The following is a 23,878-nucleotide window of genomic DNA, read 5'->3' as shown; positions in this document are numbered from 1 at the left end:
TCGGGCTCCACACTGGGCATGGAGCCTGCTTAAGATCCTCTCTCTCCTTCTGCCCCTTCCCACCCACTAGCACACTCTCAAAAAAAAAAAAGCGTCATAACCGTTGGGCACAGAGAATGCAAAATTACTATGATTAGCAGATACTACTACAAACCACAAGACCCAAGAGAATTAACTAAAAGAAATGAACATTCAAGAGAGGCTAGAAAGGCATCAAATATGAAAACAATAATGGGAAACGTTTATGTACCACTCTGTGCCAGGGACTGCTGTAAGGTCCTTATAAATGTTTCTCACTTAGTCCTCATAGCAATTCATACAAGGTTGGACTGTTACTTCCTTTTACAGAAGATGAAATTGAGACCCAGAAGTGTTTAGTAACTTACCCTGGATTGTAGTGTGAGGGCAGAGCTGGGATGGAGTCTGAGAAGTCTGATACTAGAGTTCATGCTCCTTTTACATTATATTGCCCCTTACCTGCATATCCATATCTTTCCTCTTTATAAGCAATATTAAGTTTGCAAACAAGACCGGAAAGTTTATATTTATTCATAATAATGAAAACAAAGGAAGCATAAGAAGAAACCTTCAAAACCCCAATGACAGACATAACAGAATCTCCATGCCACAAGCTGTATTGTGAAGATGTCAAATCTTGCAGAATGATCTACAGATTCAGTATGTAAATGTGACAAAATCTTGATTGGATGCTTTGACCATTGTCTCATCTTCTTTTTCTGTATTTTTTCAATTTTTTAAAATTTAAGATATTCAGACATTAAAGCATTAGTAAAATAGAATTTAAAACTGACTCTGTCTTTTGTTTGCTATTTTTTTCTCCTTTCAAAATGAACAACATAGTAAGTTTTACTTTACTGTGAGGTACAGGAACTCATTCTAGAAGACACCCATCGAACCCAGAGGCTGTTTGGGGATTGGGTAGGAGCCAAGTTTAATATGGAAATTCTGTTGGCCAGGATTTGGGTGAGGGCTCAACACATACTGAGAAACAAGGAGGTCATTAATCCATTTGCTCTAAATGTTAGAAGATAAAGGCAAGAGTCACTAGAGGGGGAGTATAACCTGTCCCTTGGATACTGGGGTGTGGCGGGTTCTTGGCAGTGGGGGAAATAAAAGACGGTCCTGTCCTTTGCTTCTCAAACTATAAACATTGGAGGGACCCATGGCTTAATTATCAGCCCTTCTCTTTTCTGTCTTTATCCATTCTCTTTGCAATCTGTAGGGAAAAGGGTTAACTCAATAGACCTGGGGCATTCAAACCCAAGAAAGGCCTTTTTCCATGACTGGCTCTTGGTTGGCTTCTAGGAACTAAGGTCTTGTAATGTTCTGATAAAGGGTTTTTGCAGGCCTGAGGCCTTGAGCCATGCTACCCAGCTTGTCCTTAATTTATACAATGTGATCTATGGTGAACACCAACTTCGCTTCTGTAAGGGCCTAGAGGTTCAGTGACAGGTCAATCCTACAGTATATGCCCATGTAACTGACCTCCTATAAAAACCCTGGACACTCAGGTTCAGGGTGAGCTTTCTGGGTTGGCAACCCTTCACAAGTGGGTTGGCAACCCTTCACAACTGTTATCACACATCATTGTTGGGGGAATTCCCCTGTGACTCTACTGAGCAAAGACACTTGGAAGTTTGTACATGGTGTCCTTCAGATTTCACCCCATGCACCTTTTCCCTATGCCGATTTTATTCTCTATCTTTTTGCTATAATAAGCCATAACCATGAGTATAACCACTTCTGGGTCCTATGAATCTTTCCAGCAAATCACTGAGCCTGAGGCTGGTCTTGGAGAGCCCTGACACAGGATATCCTACAGTCCCATAACTTTAAATCCCACTGACAACTCTCAGATGTGTATCTCCTACCCTGATCTATCCAGACTTTTATGAATAGTTGCCTGTTTTATTCTCTAGCTAATCTATTTTTGACTTGCCTAAGGCAAATTCTTGATTTTCCTTCCCTGTCTGAAATGGCTCCTCCCTCATTACTGCCTCAGAAAGTGGCTTGCAGTCATCCAGGATGACTCCCAGAAACCTGAGAGTCACCCTTCACTCCTCACTCTCTCTTCACCAAGTCTGATTCTCACCACTTCTACCCCCAAAGCCCTTGGGACTCTAAGCATCTTGGATCTGCTCCTCCCCAGGCTTCTTGCTTCATTCTGATTTTTTCCTGTAATCATCTCTTAATAGCTCCTTGTTCTTCTCCTCTGCCATTATTTGAAAGACTGGCCCCTGAATACATCCCCTGCTCATCTCTGGCTGGCTCACACTACATTTTCCCCAACCCACCTGCTGTGTCCATCACCAGTGTTTGCTCATCCTCATGATACAGCTATAGCATCACCAATTGCTAGGTTTTAAACCTTTGCACTCCAGTTCTGGGTCACTTTCTCCCTGTTTGTATTGCTTTTAAAGAAACATGAGTCAAAAGCCCAAGATTTGGGCAGGAGCTAGGGTCTGGAGCTTGAAAAACACATTAAAACAGAATATCACAAGATCTACAAAGTCAATGGCTGGAATACAATAGGAACCCAATACATTTCATTGAATATCTGATTGAGCGTGACTTTTCCTAGGATTTCTGAAGGAAATCTGCTTCTGTTAGACTGAGGGGTTGATCTGGCAGTAAATGTTCTGTTCTGGATTCACAAGCACCTGTTACACAAAGAGAAAAAATGAGTTCCATTTTCTGGGAAGGCCTTCCTCGCCTACTTGCTATATTTAGTCCAAGGCCCAGATACTCTGGCACTGTCCTCTATCTTGGAAATTCCAAAGATCTTCTTCCTATCTCACTGCACTTCAATCATGCTGGCCTCTTTGTGTTCCTATAATGGCTGATATACTTCCCTACCATGGAGGACAGATTCTAAAGTGTCCTTCATACTCCTCACCTCCTGGTATTCATGCCTTTATGTCATCCCTCTTCCCTTGAGGGCAAGATCTGTCACTGGCACCTATCCAGCAGAATATGGCAAAATGACAAGATGTGCATGATTGCATGTACTGATTCTGTTACATAAGATCACAACTTCTGTCTTGGCTTTGAAAAAGCAAGACGCAATGTTGTAAGCTGCCTATGGAGAGAGCCAATGGCAAAGGACAAGGGCAGCCTCCAGTAGCTGCCTTGTTAGGCAGTAAGAAATCGAGGCCCTTGTTAGGACAACCTGCAAGATGTCTGTTAGGCTGCCAATTGAAGCCAACTGAAGGCTGCCAATAACCACATGAGCTTGGAAGTGGATCCTTCCCCAGTCAAACCTCAGATGAGATCTGAGCCCAGGCCAACATCTCGATTACAGCCTGGCAAAAGGCCCATCTAAGCAGTGCATGGACTCCTGATGGAAACTTTGACATAACAACATATGCTATTTTAAGCTGCCAAATTTGTGGTACTTTGTTGTGCAGCAACAGATTATAATATACCCACTTCAGAACCTTTTCACTTAATGCCCCTCAACTTGGAATACTCCACTCCAGGTGCTTTGCATGGTTTGCTCCTTCTCAACCCTCCAGAATAGAGCAGATATTGAGTTTGCTGACCCAACACTCTTCCCCATATCTTATCCCTTGCCTACTTCCACTGACAAGACTAGGAAGCGTAACACCTCACCCTCTCGGCCTTCTTTGCAACAAGGAATATACCATGTGGCAGAATTCTGGCCAAGGAGACATAAGAAGAGTTTCAGTGAGTGAGACTTCTAGGAAGAGCTTTTGCTTTACTGATGGAAGGGAACAAATGCAGCTCTCCTCCCTGGACCCTGATGAAGAGAGGGGCCTAAACGACTAGCTGTACTGGTGCCAAGCTGACTGAAGAGCTGGCAAGCCTCAACACAATCTGTACAATGGCCCAAGCCAGTCTGATTCTCCTCTGTAGAATTTGAACCTGGAAACTCTAAAGTAATAATAGAGGGTGTTGTTATACGTAATCTGAAGTTATAGAGGAGTAGTGACCAGGAAGCTTGTGCAGGAACTCAATCTGGACTAAGAACAATGGGGCAAGTTCCTTGCTTAGCAAATATGAGCAACCATATAAGAGAGAAAAGCTTCCTGATAACATTCCAGTCCTTGTACGACCACAGGTAATTTCTGAAATTGAGTTATCTGAGATTCCCCAGTGTTCTCTCAATTACTTTCGGAGGGTTTGTCTTTTTACTGAAATCCCTGACTATGGGGGCACCTGGATGGCTTAGTTGGTAGAGCATGTGGCTCTCGATCTTGGGGTCATGAGTTCAAGCCCCACATTGGGTATGGAGCCTACTTAAAAAAAAAAAAGATAATGTTTAAAATCCCTGACTATGATACATAAGACATTTACATCTTTTGAGAGTGATTCATCTGTCAATTAGACTAAAGCCTGGCACCCTCCAATCTACCCTCCACAGTAATTGGTCTACCCTCTGAAATAACAGGGAATGCATCTGTCACTCCACTGCTAGGCAGCACTTCAGACACAAAATAATTGGAGTTCTGTGTCCCCAAAGTTTCTTTTTTCCAAATCTGTTCTGGCCTCCCTCTTTTGCCTCCTAAAAAGTTTGATTAGCCACTGACCCCTTCAGAGGATACTGTCTAAAGTCCATCTCTGAACATGGAGTAATCTGGTTAGTCCTGAATATGGATGTTATCACTTGAGTCATCTGAGATAATTTCACTAATCCTTAAAACCAGGAAGCCATCACCTGAACTTTCAATGGGAAGCTCTGCTTCTCAATTGCCCAAATGAGCTAATAACTTTCTTCTTTTTGGGTGATAAAACTGATGATGCTTTTTTTAAAAATTGGCTATTAGGGAAGTCAAAGACAAATGAGAAATATAGGAACAGATACTCTGTAGGTCCAGCATGTTTACTTTCTTATCCATACCTTAACTTCCTGCTCTTATTTAAAGTATTTTCCTAATTGTATTCCTATTTGTAATTAAGCACCATTATATAATGTGGTATATAAGCTTGCTGTCAATTGTCTCAAATCCTCCATGGGAGAAATGTAGAGAGGTAAATATGAAAAAAAAAATTAAAGATTAGAAAGAAAAGAAAACAAATTAAAGAGGATAGATGGTTATCAATGGACTGAAAGGGATGGGAATAGTGAGAAATGGAATGGAATGGAAATTGATGCCAGGGAGTAGAGTGAAATAAATGGCATGGCATCCAAAAAATGTAAATGAAAGAAATGGAATAAATAGAAAATCAGGGGTGCCTGGGTGGCTTAGTGGGTTGGGTGTCTGCCTTTGGCTTAGGTCATGATCCTGGGGTCCCGGGATTGAGCCACACATTGGGCTCCCTACTCAGTGGGGAGTCTGCTTCTCCCTTTCCCTCTGCCTACCCCCAGCTCGTGATCACTCTCACAGTCTCTCTCTGTCTCTCTCTTAAATAAATAAATAAATAAATAAACAAACAAACAAATAAATAAATAAATAAATAAAATCTTTTAAAAATAAGTATAAAAATTATAGTTGAAAAGAATGAAAAGGAAAAGAATGGAGTAAAATAAGCTGGTGTGGAAAGGAGAAGAATGACATGGAGCATAGGATAAGCACTGAATGGACCAGAGTAGCAAGGGAAGGCATTTGAAGAGAGGAAAAGAATGGAAGACAAGTGACAAAAATGTAATATGATAAGGGAAACTGGGAATTTAGGAATGGCAATACAGCAACAAAATTGGAGTGCTGGGGAATCTAGAATGAGAAGATGGCATAGAATGGAGTTCGTGCAATGGTGTGTCTTGGGGGGAAAGGAGATGGGAAGGAACAGAAGGAGAGGACCTGAAATCAGGAAGCTAAATGTAAGGAAAGTAGCATGGGCTGCTGGAAGGGAGTGTGATGGGAGAGGACAACGGGAGCATGGAATAGGATCCAATGGAGAAGAGTGGAGAAGGGATGGAAGAGGACAGAGTAGACAGAAATGGGAAACAGTGAATAGAATTGAGCAGCAGAGGAAGGCATAGGGGAAAGGAAATGGAGGGAGAAGGAGGAAAGAAGTGGAAGGAAAAGGAAGAGAGTACAAAAATACTGTACGGAAGGAGAAGGGGAATGTGCTAGAATAAAATGAAAGCCAGGTACACAGCACTGTGTAAATAGGGAGATTGAACAGAAAGGAGCAGGATGAGGGCACCTGAGTGACTCAGTTGGTTGAGCATCTGCCTATGGTTCAGGGCCCTGGGACTGGGCCCCATATCAGGCTCCCTGCTCAGTGGGGAGCCTACTTCACCCTCTCCCTCTGCCCCTTCCCCCACTCATGTTTCCTCTCTATATATCATAAATAAATAAATAAATAAATAAATAAATAAATAAATAAAATCTTTTTTTAAAAAGGAAGGAAGGAAGGAAGGAAGGAAGGAAGGAAGGAAGGAAGAAAGAGAAAAAGAGAAAGAGAAAGAGAGAGAGAGAGAAAGAGAAGGTGATGGTGGGAGCTAGAATTGTAGGATGGACTAAATATATGAGTGGGGAAGAACAAGGATGAAAAGAAAGAGAATGGAAATGACACAGAAGGTTGGGATGGAAACAGAACGGACAGAAATGGAAGAGAAGGCTGCAGAATGTAGAAGGCATGAACCCAGTGGAGTTAAAGGGAAAAAATAAAAATGAGGAAAATGCAATAGAAAGCAATGGGAAAGAATAGAAGGGACATAAGGAAGAGATGGAGAGGAATGGAATGGCATGAAATAAGAGGAAAACAAGGAATTTTATGGAAAGAAACAAAAGAAATGGCATGCAGAAAGATGGAAGAGAATGGAAGTAAATAGAATGGCAAGCAAATGGTTGGATAAGTGGGAAACAAATGGAGTAAAGTTGGGCGCCTGGGTGGCTCAGTGGGTTAAGCACCCAACTTTTAGTTTCTGATCAGGTCACAATCTAAGGGTCATGAGATTGAGACCCACATCAGATTCTGCAGTGGGGGTGGATGTCTGCTGGAGATATTCTCCTTCTTCCCCTCCCCTACCTCATGCTCTCTCGTGTGCACACTCGCTCTCTCTCGGTTGCTCTCCCTCTCAAATAAAAAGGGTGGGGGAGTAAAGTAAAATGGGTAGAAAGGAAATGAGTGATGTAGGAGTGCCCACAGTACTGACTCCACCTTGTCCACATCTGCAAGACGACCTTTCTTGGCGCTACGTGTTTCAGGCACCTTGCAGGTTAGGGTATGCCTGACCGAATGCGGGAAGGCTTGTTTTGGTCTTGCCTATGCTTGTTTAGATAACTGGTAGAGATGATGATACAATTTCTTCCCCACCTCCACCCTTCTGGAGCACAATTGGTGGCAAGAGGTCTGGTACACATTAGACACCTTGCCTTCACCCTCTAAAATCTGTGGACTAAGACTGGGATCTTGTGGAGAATTGCTGCACTCCTTCCTGATCATCGTCCACCTGATTCCACCCCCGCCCCCCGTCAGTAAGTTACTCTGAATGAAACTCTCTGTAAACTGTAATGTAAGCAAGCATCTGCTTTGTTTTATGGCCTCAGAGTGCCTGCTCAATCTGGGGGATATGTTCCTGCTCCTCCTCCACCTCCTAACAGGTAAGATGAAAATAAATGTGAGGGAAACTTGGGCTGGAGTAAAAATCAAGGGGACTGTAAAGGAACAGAATGAAATGAACTAGAACATGATAGGATGGAAATGAGTGGAATGGAACTGAAAAACAGTGAAGGGAAAATTCTCTTGGTAGCTTATCCTACAGACTTCTCAGCAAGGAGGAGAGGCAGATTGGTGACAGCTCTCCACCTGTCCAAAGATTCAGGGTGGCATAAAAGTACCTCATAGTCTGACTCTGTGTTTCCTTTTGGTAGAGTGGGGACCAGTGGATCCAATGCAATTGTGGGAGGTGGTTTTCTGGGGCCATTACAATAGTATCCAGAGGCTGTTGATGGTGGATCCTTCTACAAGCGAACGGAGAGATCAGTTAGGGATCACGGGCACAGATTGCCTTAAAATCACCATGTCTAGAAAGTGCCAACTTGCACTCTTCAGCGACCTCAGAGAGGAATAGGTTTCACCAGGTTCTTACAAAGAATCAGAAATAGATGTAAGTTTAGGACCAAGGGCCCTGGCCCTGACCTAGAACTCTGTCTTTTCACCTTGGCAATCTCTACTCCAAAATTTCCTTTGCACCTCAGCATGTGCTAGGCTAGTGCTATCTCATTTGCAATCCAATTCAGAGCCCCGGAGGTAAAAGAAATCACAGCAGGAGCCAGGGACCCAGAATCTGGGCCAGCTGCCTCTAAGGCCTTGGGCCACTGTCCCCCCTTCTCTAGCCTTGCAATGCACAATAAAGAGTTACACAGGATGGTTCCTCAGACTTGTCAAATACAAAATTCTCAGATTGTATTCCCACTGTAGCTTTTTAAAGTCAAACCCAGCAGTGCCAACCTACCTCATAAAATTGCTCTAGGGGATCTGGTGGCAGCATCTGGGGAAAAAGAAAGTGGTAAAGAGGTCACAGGGCTTGGGATGGGGACCATTCCCAGAAATTCTCAGAAACAGCTTTGGTCTCAGAGGCCCATTACATCCCTTCTGACTCCTAGAGGAGCTCAAGACTAGGCATTGTCATGTTGAAAAGCAAGACAAAAAGAGATGGAAAGCAAGAGAGGGTCTTGTGGATTCCCAGAGGAGGCAGGGGAGGAAATGCAGAGAAACTCAAGCTAGCACTGGGTATTCTCAAAAGAACATGCCTCACTTCCCAACCCCAGAGGTGGGACTGGAACAGCCCTGCTGCACTGGGGAAGGGCCAGATTCTCAGAGGAGCAGGGAGGGTCCCTCTGGAGCATTGCTCACCTCTTTGACTCCAACTTGTCCTTGAGGTTCAGGTAAATTGGCATACATGGCCTTTGGCCAATCTAGAGAAATGGAATGACAGCCCAGGGCTGGTATCAGGAAGAGATGTAAGGGAAGGGGTTGTTTTTCTATTCTATTCTTTTCTTTTCTTTTCTTTTCTTTTCTTTTTTCTTTTCTTTCCCTTTCCCTTTTCCTTTCCTTTCCTTCCTTCCTTCCCCCCTCCCTCTCTCCCTCCGTTTTTCCCTCCCCAGGACTCCCCATCACATCTCTGGTGAGCTTGACCTAGGAATGCCCTGGAAATCTAGTTGTGGGTTAGATAAGGCTGTTTGATGAGATGGATGAGGACAGAAATCTAAGAACTATTGCTATTTGTGTCACTGGGTCCTCTGTAGAGTGGATTTATCCTTTATCCTTCCTGGGCATGGATTTCCTCTCTGTAAACCTGAGCTGGGTTGGACAGTCTCTAGGGCTTCCATTTTGTGGGGTCCATCCTTCCAGAATCTTAGCCCAGAGATGTCAAAGGTGTTTCATTTTGCCTTTAGTCAGCTCCACCCATCAGTAGAGGGTGCATGAAGCACTGTGTCGAGATGGGTTATAAAGGTGACTTTGGGTTCAGCAGGGATGAGTGTTGCAGTTGATTCTCTCTGCCTACAGTGATCAATTAGCAAAATTTTCTGAGATTGAGGAAGGAGAGAAGGGTAACAAATGCCCATTTATGCTGTGGATGTTGGAACAGCAGAACTCCTCCGAGTTCTTGGCTCCAATCTCATCCATGATCACTAGTGGCAGAGCTGGGAGCAGAAGTCCGGGCTCCCAGCACCAGCCTATTCCCCAGCCTCCACCGCTGCCCTGGGCATCAGCCATGAAGTCACTTACTAGAACAGGACTCTGCACAGGGCTCCTCCACAGAGCTGGGTGTTGCTGCCTCCTGGACGGGGTCCTCTGCTTTTTTCCTTGAGAACCTGAAACCCCAAGTCCCTCATTCTTCTGCCCCCAGACCTCACCATCTTCACAGGTCCCACCCATGTCCCATGTCCTTTCTTGGGCAATGTCCCAATCCCCCTGAGTTCCCCAGTTGCTACAAACACAGCTCAGCACCATGGTCAGCAACTCTTCAGCCAGGCAGGCCCCCTGCAGGCCACCATGTCCCCTACCCCATTCCCAGCTTTACCGTTTGGCATTTCTGTTGTAGAGGAAATAGCCCAGGCCTGCAGTCAGGGCAATGAAAATCAGGATCCCAAGGGCAATGCCAACAATGACTCTTGCAGACAGGGAAGACCTGGGACCTGAGCAAGGAGAAAGAATTGGGACCCTGGTCTGACACCCTCATGCCTGCCCCCCTCCCCTTCCCAAGCTGTGGTTTTATCTCTAGTGTCACTTGATGAACACTTGTTTTCCAGTCACTGGGAGGCAGCACTTTGTCATATTAATAGCATGATTTTTAGAGCCAAATGGCTTATTCACATCTCAGCTGTGTGACCTTGACCATGCTACTTAAACTCTCTGTGCTTCAGTTGTCTCCTCTGTAAAACAGGGATAATAGTGTCAGTGGTTGCTAAAAAGGTTCAATATAAGAGTATTCATGTTCAAAATATGGAATGTTCAACATGTTCAAGGTAGGACAATACTTAGGCCCACGGAAAGTGATCAGTAAATGTTGGTGGTATGACAATACTGTTTAAGATAATGGATCAAATATGGCCTTCAGAGGAAAGGCTTTGAAAACCGGAAACCTGGCTTTCCGCTATTTTTCCCCTCATTTTCATACCTGAGTCACCTTTAACTTTCTGGGGCCCTGTGACCATGGACAAGTGACATCCCCTTCTCGGAGTCTCATTTCCTCTTCTGCAAAGTGAGGGAAATGGTACCCACTGCACAGTGATGATGTGAAGATGAAATGAAATCGTGAATGCTCATGCCGGGCATACCACAGGTGATTGATTAATAAACGGCAGCTGTAATCATTAACGTGGGCCTGTGTTTGCCCATCCAGCTTCTGCCCAGAAGCCTTCTCAAAGGGGTAAAGTCCAGCCACAGGGTTTGGGAAGGCAGCCATGAGGATCAGGGTTAAGAGGAAGGGGCTCTCTGCTTTGGAGGGGCATGAGGGGGCTTCCAGGATGCTTTGGAGGTTCTTAGTTTCATTCTTTGAGCCCTCATTTCTTTCTCTGTCAAACAAGCATAGCCATTCATAACCCTACAGGCTTTGAGGGGATTGAGTGAAATCCCATGTAGGAGAACCAGCACCGTGCCTGACACAGTCAGTATTTGATGAAAGGCAATGGTATGATCCAATGATGATGATGCCAGAAACTGCCATCCACCAGGCTCTAAGCTGCAAGAGCCCTTCACATGTGATCTCGTTCAAATCCTACAACATTCCCATGACCATCAACAGGACTCACTGCTCCCTCCCCTGAGCCTCTGTTTCTCCATTCATCAAATGGTCTTAACAAGACCAGAGAGTGTTTTGAGGATTAAATAAGGTAGTCTGGGAAGGTACATATGGTCCTCCGCTTGGTGATAACTAAGAACATGAGTCCTGAGGCAGCCAGCCTGGTTTCAAACTGTAGGATGGGGCTCAGTCTCTCCTACACAACAGAGATAACAGCAGGCCCACCTCAGAATTGGCTGGTAGAGAGCATCAAGAAACATTTGCTGATATTGTGTATGGAAAGGCTTATTTCAGGCATCTGGCAATAGGCTCAATTAAGAATAATTTCATTTGTTTAATAAACATAATATGCCAGGCACTGCCATAAGAACTTTACAAATGTTGGTTAATTTTCAACGACCCTATGATCTAAGCACAATTATTATGTCTGTTTTACCCACAAGGAGTTGGAGGTCCAGAGAGGTTAAGCAGCATACCCCATGTCATACAGCTAATAAGCATCAGAACTGGGCTACAAACTCTGGCTAATAGTGATACTGTGTTGCCCTCTCAGGAACTCAAAAGACAGAAATACAGGGACTCACTGCCAGTCACATCCAGTTATTATTAATTCCTATAGTTAGGGGCACCTGAGTGGCTCAGTGAGTTAAGCATCTGCCTTCAGCTCAGGTCATGATCTCAGGGTCCTGGGATCAAGCTTCACATCTGGCTCCCTGCTCAGTGGAAAGTCGGCTTTTCCCTCTCCCTTTGTTCCTCCCCTGCTTGCACTTGCTCACTCTCCCTCGCTCCCTCTCTCTCAAATAAATAAAATCTTTAAAATATATATATATATATATAGTTCCTATAATTAACATAATTCCTACCAGTTCACTCCTTTGCTCATTGACTATCTCCCTGACTTACTATACTTCTAAACAACTCTAGAAGGGAAGGCATTACAACTCCCATTTCCAGGTAAGAAAACTGAGGCTCAGAGCAGCCTGGAGGGTTTTCTGGGGCACGCAGCTAGGATGTAGATGTTCTAGTTCCCGAGCATTAAGGACTGGGATTCAGCAGCTCCATGCAGTACACTCGTCATACTAGAAGACTAGATAGTGAGGCCGGCATTAGGAAAAGCCACTTGGGCCCCAGTAGAAAAGGCACTAAGGACTAAGGGACTCACCTACCACTGTGACCAGGACCGAGGCAGAGCGGGCCAGCTGGGTCAGTGGGTTGGAGGCCATGCAGTTGTAGACACCCTGGTGTTCCCAGGTCAGGGTCCCGATGATTAACTGCTGCCCCATATACACAGTGGTGGAGTGTTCAAGGGTCCATTGAAACTCAGCGCCTGGCTGAGACTCTGCCTGACAGTGCAGGGTCAGGCTAGAGTTGAGCTCTGCCTTGACGGTGCTGACCGCCCCAGATGCTGCCCCTCTGGTGATGTCCACTTGATCAGGGCCATCTGTGTGCAAAGCCAAACATCATGCACCCACTCTCTGCTGGTGAGGTTTCCCATACTGCCCAGTCTGCTTCCACACTGGAAGTTTTACCCCCTTCCCCCCACCCCCATCCCCACCCCTTCTTGAGTCTAACAGAACTTTAGGTTGTAGCCTGGCTCTTCTGATGCCTTTGAAAACGAGTCTCAAGAGAGATGTTCTCTTTTCCTCCTTAGGTGCCACACAGGCAGACTGTAGTCCACGATGTGGATGGGACAAACCCAAAGGAAAACAACATCAAAATAAAAAACAAAACCCCCTACCCTTGCAAAAGCGAACTCTCACCACAGAGCCTCGTAACGCATCCAGGCTTCCCAAATTGTTGCTGTGGCCTGTGAACATAGCCCTACACTTCCAAAAACTTCACCATTCTGATGGACTCTTTTAGTGAATTGAGCAAATAGCCCTGTTGGGATATTTAAATGTACATCCACGTGTTCTCCAAGGTCAGATACTTGCAAATTTCCTTCCTGAAGCCAGAAGGAGATTCCTGGCACCTGGCTCTCCTCCTCCCACGCAGTGAAAGAAACAAGCAAAATGGCTGTTGAGTTTCTCATGCAAAGGAAGAGTTGAGGCTTTGTCTTATTTAAATTAACATGAACTGCTGGAAAGAAGGATGCAAAGAGTTTCTAGTTGGGACTCAGGGAAAGGAGGAAAATCCTGCCCTAATTGCCTGCTAGGCATCCTTTGATAGTCTCCCCATCAGAATCCCATGGCCACCAGGATCCCTCAGGGTCTTCCCATCCTGGTGTCAAATCCTCCACACAGCGGCCAGGGGGGCTCCGGAAGTACTAACTTGACACTATCCCTCCCCTGCTCGGAGCCCTCCATGGCTCCCTAATGCCCTTCGGACAAAGGCTGCAGCTGATGAGCTCATTCACAATCTTGCCCTTACAGACCCTTCCAGCCCCACCTCTCACCTCTCCACAACCCCCCCACCCCCAGTCTCAAATCAGAAATAAGATCCCACTAGGATGTTCCATCTTTATCATGCTGCCTCTTACTTTAGAGCCTTCACACATTCTCTTCCTTCTCTGGAATGCTCTTCCCTGAGTCTGCTCTACCTAGCTTACTTGTCCTCTGGATCTCATGGTAGACACCACCTCTCATGATGAGCCTCCCCACATCTCCCAGACTGGTGGGGGCTTCCTTTGGGTTCCCCAAATCCTTTCATCCCATGGCAGCACTCTTGACACTGTATTTTTTTTTCTTTGCCTGATTATCGCCCTCCTCATCCCAAGTAGGCTGTGAGCTCCAAAAGTCATGGCTACAACTTATCAAGCACCCCACATTTGCTCAGCAGAGATGAGCAAAAGAACAGTTTTTGGTTTTATGACTGAAGTTGGAAGTGAAGAAGAGAGCAGTAGGGTACGTAAGCCTCCATATGCCCCATTACTTAACACACATACACATACACATACTCAGTATGTGCTTTCTCTCCCTGCAGGCACCTCTTCTTCACTTCAGTTTGTGGCCACTACACTGTTTGAATAGCTCAGATAAACAAACAAACAAACAAACAAAAAAACAACTTTGGAGTCAGTCCCTTTCTCTTTCACTTGTGTCAACAGCAGCAAATCCTGAGTTCTATATTCAAAATGCATCCATGGTCTGATCACTCCTCATTTCCCTGACGGACAACTGTGGCCACCCAGAGAAAGCACCTCACAGACTTCTCACAGCAGGAGTTTCAATAACCCAAGTGCCCAGCCTCTGTGCCCTAAAATCCACTGCTGGCCCTCCCACGGCTACCCTCTACCTGTACCTGAGTGTATTGGAGAAACAGAGGCAGGCTCCTTCCTGGGAGATACAAGGCTTCCTGACAGTCTTGATGATGTTTCTCAGACTGCATGGTGGGGCTCCATGCTTCCATCCAACCTTCTCTCCCTCCCTCTCTCCTGCTTGCTCAGGGTGGGATAAGCATCTCGGTCACTGGTTCCCCCAGCCTTCCAAGGCCTTCTCCCTACTTTTCTGCACAGGAGCATCCCTCCTACTAAAATCCTTGTATGTGTCATCCCTTTAATTCTGCCTTGGGGTCTGCCTCTCCAAGGACCTGAACAATCACAACACTTTCTAAACCACTTCCATCTCCTCAGCTTCCACCCCACAGACAGAGCCCAGGATACCCTGTGAAAACCTAATCCTCTCCTCCTTCCCCCTAGAACCTTCTGTTGCTCCCAGTGCCTTTGCCATGGCTCATGGAATTTGTCCCCACCCTTTTACCTCTTGACCTCTTCTGTTCTGTCCTCTCTCTAATTCGCCTGTCTAGTTGCCTCAGCCTCCTTGGGTCCCTGTGCCCACTGCTCACCACCCACTCCACATGCTGCTCCCTCCCCCTGGCACTCTCTTCCCTTATCTGCCTATGCAGTTTTGCATGAACACCACCTCCTCAGGGAGGCCTCCCTGATGACCCCACCTAAGAAAGTAGCACCTTCCCTTCCCAGCTTCCCCTGCCCCCATGCTGCCTTATGGTTCTCCTCAGCCCCGCCCAATACACCATGTCTCTCCCTTAACTGTTTAGGGTGTGTCTCCCCACTAGAAGGTAAGCCCCACATGGGCAGGTGATTTGTCTTGTTCCATGCCCAGACATGCCTGGCACAGAACCGGTGTTCAATAATTGTGGGATGAATGGCTGGAAGGAAGGGAGGGAAGGAAGGAGGGAAAGAGGAGGACAAGGTGCAGCTTGGGTGACTCACAGCTGATGGTGAGCCTTAGGGCCTTGCTTCGTGCCCGGCTGCCCCAATTCCAGACCTCACACTCATAGGGTCCCGTGTCATCTCTCCGGAGGCCATGGATGACCAGGCTCCTATTGTTGGCCGACAGCACCAGGTGTTTGTTGGGCAGGAGGGCCTGGCCCCTCAGGAACCACAGGACTCCAGCCTCCTTGTGGGAGGTCTGGCAGATCAGGGTCACAGAGCTGGCATTTTCCACGAGATTCAGGGTTGGGGACACAATGTGAGGCTCAGTCAGCATTTCTGGAAACACACAGAGACAGAGGGTAGGGGTCAGGAACTCTTTCCCAGTCTCTTGCCCAGGCGGGCCCCATAGGGCTTTCTAGGGATCTATGTTATATATTGTGGATGGTGTGTGTGTGTGTGTGTGTGTGTGTGTGTGTGTGTATACTTTACCTATGACTACATTAATGGGAGGTATGAGTGTGTGCTGTGTGGCAATAATGTGAGTATGTTATGGGCTTTGTGTGTACGGTGAGTGTGTGGAATATGGGCATGTTTTGTGTGTAAGTTTGTGTGTGTGTGTGTGTATATGTTTTGTGACTATGAGGTATTGTTCATATTCACTTTGTGAGTGTGCATTGTGTGTATATATTCTCTGCATGTGAGAGTATGTCGTGTGTGGTATTGTGTGTGTTATACATATGTGTTGTATGGTGTTCTACATGCTGTGTGTATGACTGCGTTGTGTGTATAGTATATATACACTGAGTATGTGTAATGTGTGTCAGTTGTGTACATGTGCTGAGGGTATTGAATGTAGAGTATGTGGTGCATTTTCTGTGTCATATGTGAGGATCTTGAGTGACTGTGATGTGTGTGTTGTATGTATGTTATATGTTGTGGGTGTATATGTTTTACGTGAGAGTGTGTGGTGTGTTTGTGGTATTGTTTGCTGCATATGTATCACATGTGAGATAGTATGTCTGTGTTTTATGTGTGAGTATCTCCTGTGTGTAGTATATGTGTTGTGTGTATGTGTGAGTGTACTGCATGTATGTGTTAGGGGGTTGTCTCTACAGTGTGAGCATGTGATGTAGGTCTATGATGTGTTATGTTCTCTGTGTATTGTATCTGTTGTGTACATGTTATATGTATCTGTCATGTGCATGTGCCTTGCATGCATGTTGTATGTTGGTTGTGTTGTGTGTTATGTGTATTAGTTGTACATGAGTTATGTGTGTCTTGTGTGTGTTGTACAGGTGTGTGAATGTGCTGTGCATATGTGGTTACTACTTATGTGTTGAGATGTGTGAATACTGTGTTAGTGTTTGTATGTAGAGAGAATCAACCCTCCTACCAAGTTTCAGAGAACCAAAGAATGGACAACCCATAGACAGCCAACAAGGTCTTGTGGAAGATGTGCCAAGCCAGGAGCCAGGCCCTTCCCTGTGGTCAGAGACCTATGCTGTCATCAGCCACAGAGGAAATCCCCACTCTTCTGTGTTCTCAACCTTTGGGATACTGGTGTAGCTCTGACTCTCAGAGGAACAAAGGAAACAGGAAAAAGAGGCTTACCAAGGACTCGGACTTCAAGAGCACTCAGGCGGAGCAGGTGGGTGGCAATGTTGGACACCAAGCACCTGTACATGCCTTCATGCTCCTTGGACACAGCCCGGATGGTAAATGTTCTCATCGAGGAAAATGGGAGAGAGTTGTTGAGGAGAAACCAGGAATAGTCAGGAGGTGGATGAGACCGTGTGTCCACCGAGAGGGTCACAGTGGAACCCTCTATCACCTCAACCACCTCCCCGCTGGATACGCCAGACTCCAACTTGATTTCAAATGGGTCAGGACCATCTGGGAAGACAAGAACAATCATAGCAGTAACAATCACATCAGCAATGGCTCTCTTAGGGAGACCTCAGGAGTCAATAAATATTAATATTTCTCTTCTCCATACCCAAGCTCTGGATCAACTACAAAGGAGAGACAGGAGTCTAATGGAAATTAAATGTCAGCCTTATCTGTAGGTAAAGCAGGATTTAAGACACACCTAAAGCATACCAGCAAATGCTCTTTCCTTGCCCCTGCCAGACAAGACATCTGAAGGTGACTTAGTTTTATTTTTTTTTATTTTTTTTAAAATTTTTATTTATTTATGATAGTCACAGAGAGAGAGAGAGGCAGAGACACAGGCAGAGGGAGAAGCAGGCTCCATGCACCGGGAGCCCGACGTGGGACTCGATCCCGGGTCTCCAGGATCGCGCCCTGGGCCAAAGGCAGGCGCCAAACCGCCGCGCCACCCAGGGATCCCGTGACTTAGTTTTAGATATCTTAACTTGGATGTTTCCGGTAGTATCCAAGTAGAGACATCAAACAGTTATATGTCTGGAGTCCAAGGGTAGACAAGTCCACATTTGGATGGCTCTAAAGCTGTGAGACTGAATGAAATCACCAAGAAGGGGTGTCAGTGAAGGGCTGGGGAGAATGGAAAGGGACTCACAGTTCACAGTCAGGAAGGTGGGATCACTCCTGTGGACCTGGAGGAAACCCTGAGCTTCACATTTGTAAATCCCAGAGTCCTCCCGCTGCACAGTGAGGATAGTGAGATTCTTGCCATCCGTGGACAGCTGCATGCGTTCATGGAACACCAGGGGGACATCTTTGAAGAACCACTGGATGGTAACATTGGCATCCTTGGTGTAACAGTAGAAGGTCACCTGTTCCATCTGCTCTGTGGCAGTGTTTTGGCTGATTGAAATGGTGGGCTTGGCCAGCAGTCCTGCACAGAAAGAGAGATAAGGAGACAGAGGACCAAGCAAAATGTAGCCACAGAGAGACCCAGAGAGTCAAGGATGGATTGGAAGTGCCAGAAGACACACGAGCTCAATGCCTGGGCTCAAATGCTAGATCTACTGCTCATTTTAAGTGTGGTCATGGGCAACTTATTTCCTCTCTCTGAGCCTTCATCAAAAGGTATTGTACAAATAAAGCAGAAGGATCTGGGATATGACAATGGGTCAATTAATATCAGCTTTTAAGGAGAATCACCTTTGTAACAGGGATGCCAGCCAGATCCCAGTGCCTACTTCTTAGCCAACCTTTCCCACCCACAACCATGCTAGCCACAGTCCACCCCTCTACACCTGCCCCAGTACACCTGATTTGACCAACCAGTTGTTGCCAGACCCTGGCTGGGCCAATCTGATTGGTCTTGTTGGAACTTTGAGTATGGAATCCTAATGGTGATTTAGGTATGAAGGCAGGGATCAGAAGGATAGCTTTGTTTTCTGTGTCCACATCTATGAATCTGCCATGAGTCTGAGTTGCCCAGGGGGTCCCAGACATAGATGGAATAGCATCCTTCTCACCTTGGGTGGCGGTAAATGGGTTGGCATCAAGGGTGAGTTGGGCTGCAGCTGGTAGACTCCACATGGTCAAAAGTGAGGCTGGTGGGGAAAAGGGAAGAGGCATTTAGGGAGGAAGATGTGTGTTGGAGGTCCGGTTATGGTCTCCATAAATATAAGGGGGTCTAGGTCATGGATGTGGCACTTCACCCCTACAAGCTGGACTCCTAGCCACTACTCACTGACCATGTGACTTATGGCATGTTTTTTAATCTTCTTGAACCTCAATCTGTCCAGCTGTAGAATGGACATAGTATCACCTGTACCGCAGGGTTGTTGTGTTGTGGTAATGAATACTGGCAAGCTGGAATTGGGCCCCTGAGGGTCACTGTGCTGTCTCCAATGGTTCTCACCCTGCAGGAGATACACAATCAGTCTCCTCATTCCTCAAGAGGGAAGAGATGTGCTCAGACAGGAGGAGTCACTTTCCAAGACCATTATAGTAAGCGGCAGAAGCCAAACTTGAACCTGAACTGCCAGCCCCTAAAGACTGTGTTCTTCACACCACATAATTCCTCCTGTCAGGGACACCTGGGTGGCTCGGTGATTGATCCCAGGGTCCTGGGATTGAGTCCTGCATCAGCAATCTACAGAGAGCCTGCTTCTCCCTCTGCCTGTGTCTTTGCCTCTCCGTGTCTATCATGAATAAATAAATAAAATCTTAAAAATAATAATTCCTCCTGTCAGCCCAGGGATGGGCACAGAGCTTATCCCTGATTAATGGGAACTTCTATTATCTCTGGTGGGGGAAATTAACCTTTGGTACTTCCGCAGGCTTGCCCTCGGGCAGAAAGGGAACAAGATAGCAGAAATTGTTGGTTTTCCATCTGTCCAATCTACATTTGTGGAGGCTTGAAGAGACTGTGGGCATGAGTGGGGACTCCCCCAACGCCCGCTGCCATGATCATATGCAGCTGACACTGACACCCCCCACCCCTCCCATCAGCCCAATTCACAGAGGCTGACAGCCATGTTTCTCTCCAGCCCTAACTGGACCCCAATCTGGCCTGAGTCCTGCCCCATTCCCTGCTCAGTCAGTGGTTAAGGGCATGGGCTCCCCGGATATTCGGAAACAAATATTGACTCTAATGTTTCCTGGCTCTGATCACAGGCAAGGGGGCTCTCTATGTGCAAGCCTCACTTTCTTCACCAGCAAAATGGGGAAAAGAGAACTTAGTTCATCGGGTTGCTATGGGGCTTGATGAGATATTCCAGGTGTGACATGTTTAAAACAGTTCATAGTTAAGTGCTCAGTCACTATTATAATTATTTCCATGTTTGTATTTTCTGCCTGCAATAGCACTAGAAGTTAAATCCACAGGCTCAAAGCCTGCATGTGAATCCCAACTTTATCATTTTATTTTTTGGCAAGTGATATCCTCTTTGAGAGTCTCAATTTCCCCATCTGTAAAATGGAGTAATAATAGTTTCCACCTCATATGACTGTCATAAGGATAAGAGAAGACCACGAGTGAAAGCATCAATGGTGTGGTGCACCTCATCACATGCATCTGAAACCTCCCTCTGCAGAGAGCCTTTACCTGACCCCTTCCCTCCCACCTCCTCCCCACAGGGTCCTGCCTTCTGCGCACAGGAGGGAAGCAAATTCTGCAGAGAAGGTGATAACTGGCAGCCCCTCAGGGAACTCCGGAGCCCCTGTGGCCTACCAGGGTCAGCCAGGGGGAAGAGCCAAGTCTCAGGGCCACACAGCAAAGCAAGGCTGAATTTTGCACACTACCCATTGCAAAATCATTTCTTTGCCCCAAAATGCTTTTCTTATCAAAATAGTCTCATTTCTTCCTTTTGCTCAGAGACCCTAAGCATCAATTTCTCATCCATCCACTGTTCTGACTGAGGTGTGACCTGGCCACTCAAGACTGGCACATCCTCCCTTCACCTGTCTGTGTTATGTTCCAGCTCTTTCCTTCCACCCCACCCCCGCCCCCCGCCACCAACGACTTCCCCAAATCTATTTCTCTGTATGTCTGTATACTTTTCTTGCTGTCCCTTTGGCTGTCATCTCTCTCCTTCTCTTCTATCTGACCCTCCCTGTTCTTCCCTGGGCTACCACTTCTTCTGTCATTTCCACTCTCTGCCTCTCTGTCCCATTTCTCTCTAGGTCTCCGGTTCTGTGGTTCCAAATCCACCTCTCTCTGTATATATGTCATTATCTCTGGTCTCTACCTTTGTCGATCGCTTTTGTATTTGTTTTTATTTCTCTGATCTTTATGTCTCTGTGTCTCTGTCTCTCTTTTGTGTATGTGCATGCGCGCGCGCACACACACACACACACACACACACACACACACACAACCATCCCCACACGCTCTGAAGGGAACAGCGCACTCACCTGCAAGCAGGATTCCCACCCAGTGGTGGCCCCACAAGTCAGCAAGCCCCATGGGTCCTGGCACCTAACCAGCGTGCCCTGGCTTGCACACACAGACACTGTCTTCACTCCAGCTTCTATCCCTTTAGCTCCCTCTTCCCCTCTGCCCTGCTGCAAACTCACTTTGATGACAGTGGCTCCCAGGACAGACAGGGGTGGTGGTGGCAGTGGCAGGGAGGAACTTTGGACCTACCTCCCCACCCCTCACCCCAGGGTTCTCTTTCCTTCCTCTGTCCAGCACACAGAACAAGAGCCCTAGGAATCTGGGGTTTCCACCAGGGTGGAGAAGGAGAAAGAAATCCCTGCCTTTTGGCTCTGAGTCCCCTCGAGAATTATGTCTCCCTCCTTGTAAGCTCCCCTCCCTGCCTCTTTGCCAGGATGCAAAAACAATTCAGGGAGAAGAGGTGCCAGGGAGGGACAACCACAGAATGTTAGAGTTAAGTGGACCAGGAACAGAGATAATGATAGTCAATAGTAATGATAACAAAACAATAATGGTGGCTCCCGGTTGTTGAGAGCTTAATAAAATCAGACTCAGTTGGGATCCCTGGGTGGCGCAGCGGTTTGGCGCCTGCCTTTGGCCCAGGGCGCGATCCTGGAGACCCGGGATCGAATCCCACATCGGGCTCCCGGTGCATGGAGCCTGCTTCTCCCTCTGCCTGTGTCTCTGCCTCTCTCTCTTTCTCTCTGTATGACTATCATAAATAAATAAAATTTAAAAAAAAAAAAATCAGACTCAGTGCCAGGCTCACTGTAAGCAGTTTGGAAATATTAAGTGACCTGAAAGGATACTGGTCATAAACAAAATGCAGGAAGCACAGAGTCAGCTGGGTTGGGAGAACCCTAGGGGGTGCTTGACCCAGCCTGGGGACAAGAGACAGGGAGGGCTTCCTGGAAGAGTAGACATCTGAGCTGAGACTTGAGGACACAGTAAAGGTTCAATATAGGAGAGTTGCTTTTATTATTATTATAATTATTATTATTATTATTCCCTTTGGGCAAGACAAGCTGTTGGTCTTTGGGAGCACCCAGACAAAGATTTAATATAATCAATGGGGTTAGGAAACAACCATTAACAACCATCAATCCATGTATTCATTCATTCACTCATTCATTCATTCATTCATTCCCTCCCTCCCTCCCTCCCTCCCTCATTCATTTACAAACATTTCCTGAATTCCTATTCTGTGCTGAAACCTGTGCTTAGTAGCACTGGGAACACAGTAGTGACCAAGACATCTCCAGGCCTGCCAGCACGAGCTCACAGTCTAGTAGGGTAGAAAGACCTGTCCCCAGTCAGTGCCAACTTAGCATGCTGGGGAGGCCCAAAGGAGGAGCCTGACCCAGCCTGGAGGTCAGGGAGGACTCCTGGAGGAGAGGACATCAAGCCTGAGACCTGGAAGATGCAGGAGTGGGTCAGGTGAGAGTCTGGTAGGCAGAGGGGGTGGCATGTGGGAAATTGCTGAGTTTGAGACACAGAAGTTCAGGTGGCTCTAGAACAGAAGAAGTGAGGGGGTGGGTGGTTCAGGTAAGGCTGAGAAAACTCTGAAATGATTACCTAAAGCAAGAGAGGTACCTTGACATCACTGGAAGGAGAGCTTGGTCACCCAGCTGCCTCGGCTAGTTGCTCATCTGGGTCTCATTCTTGCCACAGGCAGAGCCACCAAGTATCTGCTCCAGGGACACATGAGGTTGAGCAGACTGGCTCTGGAGACAACCTGCAGAGGTTCCAATCCTTGCCAACCATGCAGCCATGGGCATGTCAATTCACCTCCCTTGTGACCATTTTCCTCAGCTGTTAGAGGGGGTGGGGATGGTTTTGCCACTTCAGAGGCTCCAGGGCCATGAGCGGGAAGCTCCTGTCTGAGTGCTCCACGCCCCAGCTGTGGTTTGTCAGGAAAGTTATGTCACCCCTATGAGCTTCCGTGCCCCATCTGCAGACTGGGACAAACACGACATTTGTGAGCTTGAAATGATTTAATGCTGGGAAGGTGCCTGGAACAGTCCCTGGCACAGAGTAAGCATTCAGTACGAGTGAGTCTCCACTAGGTGTGGTGACTGTTGTGACAGCAGCTCCTGTGAGGAAGTACACACTCACTCAGCCTTTCAACACGCATGTCCTGAGCACCTCCTGGGCCTGCCCTGGGTGCTCAGGACAAAATGGATGGAAAAACCGGTTCCAGTGCCCAGAGGGATGATAAGCAATAAGCATAAAAAATCAGTAAGTTAAGTGGAATATCAGGAAGTAATACAAGCTGTGGAAAAATGAAAAGTCAAGTAAGTTAGGGACATTATTATTCTGTCTCATGTTAAGACCACTGAAGCCCACGGAGAGAAGATGACTTGCCTAAAGTAAGGCCTATCAGGCCCCAGGTTCTGCTCTACCTGGCTCTTAACCTCCATCTCTCCTGCCTCCCAAGGTCCTAATGTGGTTTCTGGCTGCCTCCAGCCTCATCTCCTCTGTACACCCCAGCACACTCCCACTGTCTGTGGTTCCTGTGCTAGGCGTACCTGGTGCACGTGAGCCAGCATTCACGGCCTCCATCTATCCATCCTGTTCTTCCCAGGATTTCTCGGTCTTCTCATTATCCACCCACTCCTCCACCAGATTTCCCTTGATTGCTCTTCTCATTTCTGCTTGCATCCTGAGGCCCTCTCCTCTCCCTCCCCTCTACCCCACCCAAAGAAGGCAGAGCCGCCACTGGAGTGGACTTCTCAAATCTCCTTCATATGGGAGCATGGTTTTCTCT

At 46.7% G+C, this 23,878-nt stretch overlaps 1 protein-coding gene across 2 annotated transcripts; it reads right to left on the bottom strand.

Moving 5' to 3' along the window:
• Window positions 1-537: 537 nt before the first annotated feature.
• On the bottom strand, window positions 538-22,963 carry CEACAM20 (CEA cell adhesion molecule 20). Of its 2 annotated transcripts, none has more exons than XM_041737959.1 (12): window positions 22,705-22,963; window positions 18,704-18,781; window positions 17,836-18,114; window positions 16,908-17,189; window positions 15,354-15,632; window positions 12,345-12,623; window positions 9,962-10,076; window positions 9,667-9,752; window positions 8,791-8,852; window positions 8,390-8,425; window positions 7,773-7,895; window positions 538-2,681 (listed from the first exon to the last, which is right to left on the bottom strand). In XM_041737959.1, exons 2-12 carry the CDS (start codon window positions 18,765-18,767, stop codon window positions 2,628-2,630), a joined length of 1,659 nt encoding a protein of 552 aa, XP_041593893.1. In that variant the 5' UTR covers window positions 18,768-18,781; window positions 22,705-22,963; the 3' UTR covers window positions 538-2,627. The 2 variants fall into 2 exon arrangements, with proteins under 2 accessions (XP_041593893.1, XP_041593887.1); XM_041737953.1 differs by lacking the exon at window positions 22,705-22,963 and adding an exon at window positions 21,090-21,228.
• Window positions 22,964-23,878: the final 915 nt, after the last annotated feature.

Source organism: Vulpes lagopus, chromosome 2 (genome assembly GCF_018345385.1).
Source record: "Vulpes lagopus strain Blue_001 chromosome 2, ASM1834538v1, whole genome shotgun sequence".
Lineage (NCBI taxonomy): Eukaryota > Metazoa > Chordata > Mammalia > Carnivora > Canidae > Vulpes > Vulpes lagopus.
Note: the sequence above shows the minus strand (reverse complement) of the source record. Positions and strands in the feature narration are given on the sequence as shown.